The sequence below is a fragment of the Chionomys nivalis genome, chromosome 1 (assembly GCF_950005125.1).
Source record: "Chionomys nivalis chromosome 1, mChiNiv1.1, whole genome shotgun sequence".
Taxonomy (NCBI): Eukaryota; Metazoa; Chordata; class Mammalia; order Rodentia; family Cricetidae; genus Chionomys; species Chionomys nivalis.
In genome coordinates, this window is record NC_080086.1 from 135558077 (window position 1) to 135570460 (window position 12384).

At 44.1% G+C, this 12384-nt stretch overlaps 1 protein-coding gene across 2 annotated transcripts in view; it reads left to right on the forward strand.

Annotated features, from left to right (window-relative positions):
* The window catches only part of Rbks (ribokinase), an 82394-nt gene that overhangs the window by 37684 nt on the left and 32326 nt on the right, over positions 1–12384 (forward strand). For both annotated transcript variants that reach the window (XM_057771934.1, XM_057771943.1), the window contains exons 5-6: positions 66–230; positions 11213–11304. In XM_057771934.1, coding sequence (XP_057627917.1) covers positions 66–230; positions 11213–11304 — 257 coding nt within the window. The remainder of the gene's footprint in view (positions 1–65; positions 231–11212; positions 11305–12384) is intronic.

Here is a 12384-nt window from a genome sequence, read left to right on the forward strand (position 1 = left end):
ACAGCGCAGCGTATCACTGCTTGGCTTGGCTTGCTTTGGTATAAATATGTAGAATTTCTTTATAGGCCAGAATATCATCGTCATAGTGGCTGGAGCGAATCTGCTTTTGAATACTGAAGACTTGCAGAAGGCAGCCAGTGTCATTAGCAGAGCCAGAGTGATGATCTGCCAACTCGAAATAAGCCCAACAACTTCTCTGGAAGCTCTGACAATGGCCCGCAGCAGTGGAGGTAATTCTACAGATTTGTCACTCTTTCTGTGAGAGCTTTTATCACTGTCTTAATTAAAGTTAACCTTTCAAGATGAGTAAAAGCATTGCTTTGTAGTAAAACATTCGTTCCTCCATCTGTGAGATTCACCGGCTTCTAGTTCTTGATAAGGCTAGAAAACCTCCCAAATAGAGTACAAACAGCATGAGTAGCATATCCGATCTCCCTAAATATAAAATCTGGAGTCACTTAGCAGAAACGACCTAAGGAGCTACTGGAGCCCCTGAAGACTGCAGCAGGGTAGCAGCCAAGGTGGAAAGGTGTCTCCCACCGCCTGCTATCGCCCGCCACTGCCCGGTACTTCTCATGCGCTGCTCCAGAAGTCAAGGATTCTTTCTTAGCCGGGCGGTGGTGGCGCACGCATTTAGTCCCTGCACTCGGGAGGAAGAGGCAGGCGGACCTCTGTGAGTCTGAGGCCACCTGATCTACGGAGTAAGTTCCAGGACAGTCAGGGCGACATAGTAAGACCCTGTCTCAAAAAACAAGGCAAACAAATTAAAAAAAAAAAAACCCACTAAAACAAAGACCCATTATTTCTCCTTTTTCTAAAATTCTATCATCTTTTCAATATACAATAGATTATTTGTATGTATTAGGTGCTGTATTGCCAGTGTCTATTATCTGAATTTTGTTTTTACAACTTCAACTTTGAACATGTTCAATCCGACCCAGTTAGTCAGCGCTGTATGCTGAGGCCCACCCCGGGAGTTAGCAAGTCTGGGTTTCTCTCTTCTCCCTCTCTTGACCTCCCAACAAATACTACATGAGCATGTATTTTTAATCTAGGTAGTTTGTTTCTTTTTTTCCCTCCATGGCCTAGGAGAGAAAGTATCTCATTTGTACCCTTTGTCAGGTTTGGGGTCTTAGCAAAATTAGCTAATTTTTCTGGACCTGTTTGTAAAAGACAGATAGAAATGTGTCCCGTGGGCTTGGTCTATGAATAGAATGAAATAAGAGATGATGCCAGGCATGATGTCATACTTGTAAGTCCCAATTTTCTTCTCTCCTACCCATTTTTCTCTCTGAGTTGGAATTGGAATAGTTTAGTGTGGTGGACACACCTGGAATCCCAGCACTCAAGAGGTTGGGGCAGGAAGACCATGCATTTAAGGTCAGCCTGGGCTACATGGGGCGCTGAAAGCCAGCCTGAGCCAGACCCTGAGCCTGAGTCTCAAAAATAATAAGATAGTACCTCGATGTATCACCATCTGCTCAAGGCAAAAAGTAGCTGCTGTTATGATAATGTTTGGTTTTGTGGCAATAGAGCTGGAGAGCAAGGAAAGAGGTATCTTAATTGAGGGAGCCATTATGGGGCTAGCAAGAAACCTGGCACTAGAGAAATTCCCAGGAATCCACAGGATGAACCCAGCTTAGACCCTTAGCAATAGTGGAGAGGGTGCCTAAACTGGCCTTACCCTGTAGTCAGAATGATGACTATCTTAAATGTCATCATAGAACTTCATCTAACAACTGATGGAAGCAGATACAGAGATCCACAGTGGAGCCCTGGGTTGAGCTCCCAAAGTCCAGTCGAAGAGAGGGAGGAGCGAGAATATGAGCAAAGGGGTCAAGACCCTGATGAGGATACCTACTAAAACAGCTTACCTGAGCTAATGGGAGCCCACTGACTCCAGCCTGACAGCAAGGGAGCCAGCATAGAACCAAACTAGGCCCTCTGAATGTGAGTGGCAGTTATATGGCTGGGGCAGACTGTGGGGCCACTGGCAGTGAGACTAGAATTTATCCCTACTACTTGTACTGGCTTTTTTGGGACCCATTCTCTTTGGATGGATACTTTGCTCAGTCTAGATATAGTGGAGAGAGCCTTGATCCTGCCTGAAAGCAATGTACTAGACTTTGGTGACATCCTATTGGAAGTCTTACCCTCTCTGAGGAGTGGATGGGGAAAGAGTGGGAGGAGGGGAGGGAAAGGGAACTGGGATTGGTATGTAAAATGAGAAAAAGATAGTTTTTTATTATTAAATTTAAATTAAAAAAGAAGAGTAAAATAGAGAGAAAATGACAATGACCTTCCCTAATAAAACTTCCCAGCAAGATGTGAAATAAAGATGAAGACAACAGTACAGTCTGTACAGGCGGTAGGAATCAGGCACCGCAGGGTCTCAGGCACTTGGCCATAGGAAACAGAGCGTATGTGTATGGGGTACATGTGTGTGTGTGCGTGTACGTTATGTGCATGATTTCTCCTAAAGCATTTCATGTTCTGTATGACAATAAGTGGGATATAAGTCACTGAGGACTGGCTAGATGGCTTAATGGGTATAGACACTTGCCACTAAGCATGACAGCATGAGATTAATACCTGGGAACTACATGGCAGAAGGAAAAGCCAGCTCCTGCAAGCTCTCCTCTGAGCTCCACCTGTATACCATGGTGTGTGCGCACATGCCTCCCCCACAAGAAATCAATCAATCCAGTTCCTTCTTTAAAGGAAACTCAATCTCTGAAATGATTTTTGTGGAGAATTTTAAAGTGTTTATACTGATTTAACAAATTTTCCTCTTGGCAAAACAATATACTGTGGCAAATTCTCACTGACATTTACTGTATTTTTAATGGACTCAAAGCTGTCAGAAAGAATTTGAAGCCAAAATTCATTTGGTTCCATCTTCTTAAAGTGTCACAGATGAGTGCAAAGCTCGTGGCGAGCAGTCTCTGGAGCTGGAGGTAGCCAAGCTGTAGACTGCTTCCTAGCACATGCAAATCGCTCTTGGATCCCGGAACGTGGCAGTGCACACCTGTCATCCCAGAACCTGGGAAGTGGCGGCAAGAGGATCAGGAGTTCCAGGGGAGGTCAGTGAGATGGGTCACTTAGCGCCCTGTCTCGTGACCTGAGTTCTGTCTCCAGGACCCACGCAGTAGAAGCAAAGAGCTACATATACCCCAAAGTCGTCCTCCAACCTCCACGTGTGCTCTGTTGTAGGAGTGTGCATGTGTGTGCGTGAGTGCACACAATAAAGGAATAAATGTGACTTTTAAAAATATTTTTTTTAAGTTCAGGTCATCCTCAACCACATAACAAGTTAAGGATCAGCTTGAGCTAACATGAGACCCCATCTCAAAAACCAAAGCCCAAATGTGCCTTGCACTCATTGTAAGCAGGTAAAGTAGATACTGTGGGCCACTCTGCTCACCTGCCTGATGTTTTCACGGGAAGAAAGCACTGTGTGACTCTGTGTACCCAAATTCCAGCCTCACTACTCTTGTACTTTGGAGCCACTGTTAATAAAATAAGGGTTCCTGAACACAAGCACTTTGATACCTGAACAGTCCACCTATGTGACTAACAATAGAGGCCATATATACCCAGTGGTAGGATGATTGACATCCCGGGGGCAGGGCTGGATCAGGATGGCATAAGGATGGACTGCATGGCTCAGAATGGTGTGAAACTTATGAACTGCAATGTCTGAGTTTTTCTATTTAATATTTCTGGTCTTGTTGATGTTGCCCATGTATAACTGAGTCCGTGTAGAGTCAAACCACGATAAAGGCAGCTACTCCGTAATAAGACTAGAAGTGCTAGTAGCTTGAGCTTACGTGTAGTTTACAGTTTATAAGTTATAAAGCTCTTTTTAATAATTTGATTCTAGGAAACCCTACAAACTGAGCATGCTGGTGCATGCTTAGAATGCTAACATTTGGGAGACTGAGGCAAGAGAATCAAAATTTCAACATTGTCTTCAGCTACATAGTTCTCTCAGATTAAGAATGAAGGAGCTGGGACTCAGGAGGTTAAATACTTAGCTCAATCAACCTCCCACTTCTTTTTTTAATAACTTATTTATTTTCATTTTATTTGCATCAGTCTTTTGCCTGCAAATATGTGTGAGGATGTCAGACCTAGAGTTAGACAGTTGTGAGCTCCATGTGGTTGCTGGGAATTGAACCCAGGTCCTCTGGAAGAGCAATCAATGCTCTTAACCACTGAGCCATCTCTCCAGCCCCGACCTCCCACTTCTATTTTTTGTGCACTTTTTTTGTTTGTTTTTGCTTAACTAAACATTTTTCTTCCTTCTTCTCCCTTCCTCCTCCTCCCTTTCTATTCTCTCCCATGACTCCCATGTTCCCAATTTACTCAGGAGATTTTGTCTTTTTCTCCTTCCTATGCAGATCCATGTATGTCTCTCTTGGGGTTCTCTTTGTTGTCTAGGTTCTCTGGGGTAGTGGACTATAGGTTGGTTTTTCTTTATGTCTGAAAACCACTTATGAGTGAGTACATATTATATTTGTCTTTCTGGGTCTGGGTTACCTCACATCCATTTGCCTGCAGGTTTCAAGATGTCATTATATTTTACCTCTGTATAGTACCCCATTATGTAAATGTACCACATTTTCTTTATTCATTCTTCAGACGAGGGGCATCTACAACCTCCCACTTCTAAAGAGAAGGGACAACAGGATTTCAGGTTCCACCAAAAAAAAAAAAAAAAAAGCAAGCAGCTGTCCCCTAGACCCCACTTTAGAAACTGCCACGTGGTCCTGGTGTTGAGGAGCTCAGCCCTTGAGAAGAGCATCTACAGAGCAGTAAAGTCCACGCATTGTAATAGTGGCCGTATGCCCCTGGAGCACGCCCACTCACCTCTGCCTAGCGCTCCTCCAGGCGGGCAGCTTTCTCTAGACCAGTCAGCTGCCCTTATTTGGTCCGTACCAGCCAGGTTCAGATTAGATTCTGCACTGTGAGCTGGGGGTGGGGCGGATGAGAGAGAGTGAGTGTGCGAATTTGTGGGTGTGTTTAGTGCGTCTTCAGCTCCAGTGAGACAAGAGTGTAAAGATGAAAAGAGAACACTAGTTTTGGTATTGACTTCCCAATGAATCGCTTAGCAAATAGGGAGCCTCAGTTGAAAGTCAGCTGCTTGCTCTGCGCTCACCCCCCCAAGTCTCTGCTGTTCAATGGGAGAAACGGGCTGAACACTCTCCGATCACGGCTGTCATCTCGGACTGGTCACAGAGCGCAACAGGCAGCACTAGTGACCGGTTCCCATGACGCAATGGGGTGCTTCTTTGTCATCTGAATTCATTACCACCCTTACAAGTAGCAAATTTGAATTCTACACATTATATAACAAGATTACCTACAGTTGCCTAGAGAAAGTCCTGTGTTGACCACACTGTCTTAAAACTGGGTTTTACCCAAATGAAAGAATTGCTTTTAGACACAGCACTAACAATGTTGAGACAAAGAAACAACAAAATCAGCTCACACCGGGTCACAGTGCAGTAAGGCGGGCCTGCTGGAGAGCTGATACTGGGGCTGCCGGTGGCGAAACTGTTCGTGTTGGGTCTGGTCTTTATATCCATTTCAAAGCAAATGGAACGTTACAGGGACAATTATAAATAATTGAGATTGTAAGATCGCCAAGATTAAATCCTAGGTATGATACAAAATGTCTTTTAATGCCACTTTAGCCCTTTTCCATTTGGCAAACTGAAGCTCTTGGCTGGCCATGCAGACTTTTGCAATAACATTGTCCCACATGTGGGCTAAACTTGGAGCTATTTTACAGCTCAAGTCCCCAAAAAAGAGCTCCAATGAAGAGACAGCCAAGCCAGTGTTGGGGTCCCACTCTCCTCACAGTGTCTTTGCTTGGGTTAACTTTAGTTCCCTGTTCCCCTGCATCTCAGGGCATTGTTTGTTTGTTTGTTTGTTTGTTGAGACAGGGTTTCTCTGTAGCTTTGGAGCCTGTCCTGGAACTCACTCTTTAGACCAGGCTGGCCTCAAACTCAGAGATCCGCCTGCCTCTGCCTCCCCATTGCTGGGATTAAAGGCGTGCGCCACCACCACCCAGCACCAGAACAAATTTTTTAAACATATGTAAAATTCTTATAAATGAGAACCCTAAATTTTTCCTCTTTATCAATGCTAATATCTGATCCCTGATGTTTGCATACTTTTTCTGGTCAGCTCTCCTGAATTCTGATTTTTTGTTTTTTCTGAGACAGGGTTTCTCTGTGCAGCTCTGGCTGTCCTGGAACTCACTCTGTAGACCAGGCTGGCCTGTAACTCACAGAGATCCGCCTGCCTCTGCCTCCCAAGTGCTGGGATTAAAGGCGTGCGCCACCATCGCCTGGCTCTCAGGGCATTCTTAGCTGGCCATCCACTCTTCCCTGGCAGTGTTAAGATCTTCTGCCCCATTTCCCAGCCGGCCAGCTGTTTCTCTAGGCTCACCACCTCCTCGTCAGCATTACCGTGTCAGCTGCTGATGTGTGGTTAAGATAACCAGAGGGTTAGTGCATCTCCCTCTGTAAGGGGTGATAATTACTGCTGTGTCCTGTCACCCTCTCCGCAGCTCCAAGTTGTTCTCTGGTTTTGCCCGGTCCCAGAGTGACATCATCTTTTCCATCTTGGGTATGATAAATTTGTACTTCTCTCTGACTACCTGTGTCTACTAGTTCCTCATGTCCCTTCATCCTGGTAAAGGGTTTCTGTTTATTTATAGCAGCAGAAGCCGAAAGAGTGATTTCCTAGCAGCATCTTCACTTGGGCCCTAAGCTTAGGTCCTCTAAACCACACATCAGACACTAACCATGCTTACATACCCAGGAGCAGTTGGAAAGAATGCTCTTCCCCAGGGAAAGACAGGCAAATAAGATTTGCTTGATTTTATGCAATATTTATGGTAATTAATTTAAAGAGTCCCTCATTCCAGTCATTGATGCTTAAAACACAATGTAATTTTCTTTAACATTTGTTTTCATTATAGAAAATTCCAAAGTATAATAAGACAGAGAGAATAGCCTAGTAAGCCCACATAATGGCATCATTTAGCTTCCACAATTGTTGAGACCTTGTTGATGGCATGTCATTTGTATCCCAACTTGTTTTTCACTGTCCCTCACTACTAAACTGATTGTCATTTCGTCACTGGTAGAAGACAGGATGCATGTTCAGAGAATGAGGTCTTTCCCTGAGGTATAACACAGAATCTGCAGTCAGACTTCTTCCCAGTAGTCTTTGCAACTAATCATTCATGGTTTAGTGAGCAACCTCTCAGACTCTTCCTCTTCTGTACGAGCATATGCACATGTAGCTTTGCTTTGTTTCATCTTGGGAGGAATGCCACAAGACTGACTTCTTTTTTGTTATAAAGTATAGAAATATTTCTCTGACAAAGCAAAGATGACGCCATTCATTTTAGCAGCTTGAGAGTATGTTGACTGAGTTTTCTTGTCCTGCCCAGTTCCCACAGTCGTTAAGTCTCAAAGTAATCACACAGAGGTCTACATTAGTTATAAACTGATTAGTCCACTAGCTCAGGCTTCTTATTAACTTTTATAACATATATTAGCCCATTATTCTTGTTTATGCTAGCCACATGGCTCAATACCTTATTCAGCGAGGCAATCACATCTTGCTTTTTCTGTGGCTGGGTCAGCACTGCAGATGGAACTTCCTTCTTCTTCCCAGAATTCTCCTGTTCTCATTGACCTACCTCTACTTCCTGTCTGGTTGTCCCACCTATACTTCCTGCCTGGCTACTGACCAACCAGTGTTTATTTAAAATATAATTGACAGAAAACAGACTATTGCCCCTCTCCAAGAGTATTTATCAGGTGGACCAAGGACAAAAGAGGACCAGTGAATCGACTGAGGCCAGCCAGTCCAGGGACTCGACTTAGACCAGCCAGTCCAGGGACTTGACTTAGACTAGCCAGTCCAGGGAATTGACTGAGACCAGCCAGTCCAGGGAATCGACCGAGACCGGCCAGTCCAGGGACTCGATCGAGACCAGCCAGTTCAGCTTTTCTCAGCCAACTCTTCAGATGGACATGTAGAATCCCCTTTGTTTTTCTCCTACAAGCATGAGTGTCACCATACTGCTGTCCCCTTCTGTAAGGTGAGTATGCACAAGAAACTGCTTGATCCTGGATCTTTGGAGGAACCAAAAGGAACTTCTCTAAGAATGGCTTCATTCTGTGTCTTTGTTACTGGTGACTTGATGTAGCACCTATGCTCAAATGCTTGGAGATGCAGGCTTGAGGACCATGCTGGCTGAACAAGGCAAGGTATTCATCTGATGTTTGGGGGAAGAGAGAACAATGTGCTTGTATTGATTGCTTGTCTATGGCTGTAGTCAGATACCATGATCAAAGCAACTGCAGTAGTTTAATAAAAATGGCCCCACAGACTCAGAGATGGGGATGCTTAGTTATTAGGGAGTGGCACTATTTGAAAGGATTAGGAGACATGGCCTTGTTGGAGGAAGTGTGCCACTCAGGGTATGCTTTGAGGTTTCTGAAGTTCAAGCCAGGCCCAGTGGCTCTTTCTCCCCGTTGCCTGTAGATCTGTATGGAGAACTCTTAACTACTTCCCCAGCACCATGTCTGCCTGTATGCCACCATACTCACCACCATGATAGCAATGGACTGAACCTCTGAAACTGTAAGCAAACTCCAGTTAAATGCTTTACTTTATAAGAGTTGCCATAGTCATGGTGTCTCTTCATAGCAATAGAATACTGACCGAGACAGCAACTTACAAAAGAAAGAGTTTATTTGGGGCTTACGGTTTTGGGGGCTAGAGTCTGTGGCTGTCATGCATGGCAGAGAGCATAGTGGCAGACAGACAGGCATGGTACTGGAGCAATAACTGAGAGCTCACATCTTGGACACAGGCACGAGGCAAAGAAAGCTAACTGGGAATAGCAGAGCTTTTGAAACTTCACAGCCCACACCCAGTGCCACACCTGCTCCAACAGAGCCACACCTCCTAATCCTTCCCAAATGGTTCCATCAGCTAGGTACCAAGTATTCAAACATATGAGGCTAAGGGGACCATTCCCATTCACACTACCCTAGTGCTATCCAGGAAATCTAAAAGCTGACTACATTTGAATGCTGGGCACAAAGGACCTTCTTGTAGAGTGGGCATCTCTAAGCCCTAAGAGATATGAGAACCCACTGAAAGGTTGGTGGTGGGCTCCACACTTGAGCAGAAGGCAGAAGGGGTGGACAGGCGGGGGCGTCAGCTGTGTGCAAAGGACAGTATAATAACAGTAATAATCTTTTATATCTGGACAACACTTTATAGTTTACATGGGGCTTTAATATGCATTTTCTAATTTAAGCTATACAATTGCACTGTACAAAAATCTGAGCAGGAAAAAAAAGCAGAATTTATGTGGGAGGACATTGTTAAGTCAAAAATAACAGAAAAAATATGGCGATACTGTTAGCCTATACTAGCTGAGATCACTGATGGACCCAACTGTTAAATGAGACTAGGAAGGTACAGAAACAGGCTGTACACACAGGGTTGCATGATGGATCACCTCCATCAGTTATGAGTCGATTATCATCTCCCCAGGACAGTGGGATGTGTCACCGCCAAGCTATGTGAGGACTACCTGGAGAACTTATGAATGTGCGGGTTCCCTGATCATACCCCCAGAGATTCTGATTCCGTGGGCTGGAAGTGGAGCCTAGAAACCCTACATCTGAACAAGTCTGCTATTGTGCAAACAAATTCCTAATTGCTATTCTGGGGCAGTCCCTAAGAACTGCGGCTGAAGGGTTTACGTACGACTAGACAGGTAGGAGGATGATTTCCCATGTGAGCCAATGGATCCAGTTTGGGAAAAGAAAAGCCAGTCTAGCTGTTTTATCCCAAAGTGGAAGATTTTTGCAAATGGAATTTTTTAAAGCCTTTAAAAGAATTCACAGAATTTCAAACCAAAATGTAATATATCATGCATTGGCGGAATGTGTTGCAATGGATAGATCTGTGGTCTAGATATGTTGCTATTTTAAAGAGGATCAAGCCCTAAAATCAAAGCCAAAGAACTCTTGGTTAGGACCCAGCCTGACCTTGTCTAAGAGGATGAGTGTGACATCCAGCGTTGGCCTCCTCTCGAAGCTTTACTTCCCCCTCTGAAAAGCGTTCTGTCTGTGTAACAATGGCTGTAATGCCTCCCTTCTCTGCTCTGCTCTCCCCATCTACCCTTCCCTTGGAGTAGTCTGGTCTGAGCTAGTGCTTAGTCTGTGAGTGAAATTTCCCTCCTTTCTCAATCTTGTCCTGTTTCCAGTTAGGTCCTGGAAGCCAAGAATGGAAAATGGGGTGTGTGTGTGTGTGTGTGTGTGTGTGTGTGTGTGTGTATGTGTGTGTGTGTGTGTTGGTAATTTTAATCTATTGTGGAGGCATACATGGCTACCCAAAATACATACATGCACACTAGTTTCCTACCTACTATTAATATCAAGAAAATTTTTTAATTCTTTGCTGTTTCTTTCCTGTCATCACATTTTTTCCCCTTTAAAATGAGTTTATGGGGGATGGAGAGATGGCTCAGCGGTTAAGAGCACTAGCTTCTCTTCCAAAGGACCAGGGTTCAATCCCCAGCACCCACATGACAGCTCACAACTGTCTGTAACTCCAAGATCTGACACCTTCACACAGGCATACATGCAGGCAAAACACCAAAGCACATAAAACAAAAATAAATAAATAAATAAATAAATAAATAAATTTTTAAAAAAATGAATTTGTGGATGAGCCCCTAAATTAACCTACAAAATTCTCCCCTTCTCATCTGCATTCATGCATGTCTTTTCATGCCAGACTTTTACTTCAATGTTTTTGTTGCCCGCATCTGAACTATACGATCATGTTAGTTGCAAATGTGATGCTTGCCCTCGAAGCTGACGTGCTGAAGTAAAAAACAGAGGAAATGGAAATAAGAAGGAATTGATACTAGGCTTCATGGAGGCTGAGGTCTTGACCCTTTCTTATCTGTAGTTTAATAGCTGGTGAGTGCAGAAATGGTGGCAGATTTCTCTCAATGTCTGTACGTACACCTTGTCAAGATGGCATGAAAATGCTTACTGAAACCCATTCCTTTACATCTAACCTTAAAGATATGTATAAGGACTAAACTAATATTTTTAAATGATGACTATTGAGCCCCTTTCCCATTCCATTGCAGTGAAAACGTTGTTCAACCCCGCTCCTGCTGTTGCCGACCTGGACCCCCGGTTCTACACCCTCTCCAGTGTCTTCTGCTGCAATGAGAGCGAGGTAAAGATTGACAGGCTTTCAGGCAATGGGATAGACAAAGAGATTTTTCAGTTTATTGGGGCGTGGAGGACAGGAAATAATTAAACAAGCCTTGGGTGGCCATAAAGGATTCTGATCCGTGCCTGTCTGAATCTGACACTGACTAAGCCTCTGCCCGTGTTAGTGCCCTCCAGTCCCCACACTACTGATACCTCGTTTTCATTTTAGTTATTTCACATTTTTCTGGACTCTTTAATATTGAAGTTGCCAAGTTGAACAAATAAAAATACAAGATGCCCCGTTACATTTGAATCTCAATAATTAGTGAACAAACATACAAGTCTATTTGTCATTTTTCTGAAAATCAAATTTTACTGCACTTGTAGTTTATCTGGCCGCTGTAATCAGTACACAACTCCTTGAACGGTTGCTACCGGCTCGTGTACAGATCACGTGACAGCACCGTGGGGAGAGACACAGGCTCCCACTGAGGCTGCTACTGAAGGAAGCAGTGTCTCATTGCAGGGTTAACATGTACATGTCCACACAACATACCTGCCATGTAGTGATCTAATCTGCTCATTTATAGGACTGCTAGGAATGAGACCAGTCACCTTTTTTTGTTTTTCATTGTTGTTGTTGTTGTTGTTGGGGGTGTTTGTTTGTTTGGTTGGTTTCTCTGTCACTTTGGAGCCTGTCCTGGAACTCACTTTGTACACCAGGCTGGTCTCAAACTCACAGAAATTCCCTGTCTCTGCCTCCGAATGCTGTGATTAAAAGCGTGCACCACCACTGCCCGGCTAAATCACCATTTTTATAGAAAGACAGCCTTAGACTAGAATTCTCTCTCATGTTGAGATGCAGAATCTCTTACGCAGTTTGGCAAATGTGATAGGCACAGAGAGAAGGGACTGACGATAAGTAAAGCTTGCTTTTCCTTTGGCGCTAAGGCTAAATGAAGGTCTAGGCTCTCTTAACAACATCAGGACACAAGCTAAAGAAGGCTGCTGCATGGAAACTAATTCTAACAAACCGCCGTAGATTATGCAACATTTTTGAGCAACCACCATGGCTAGGCATCGGGCTAGGAAAAGGGAATTG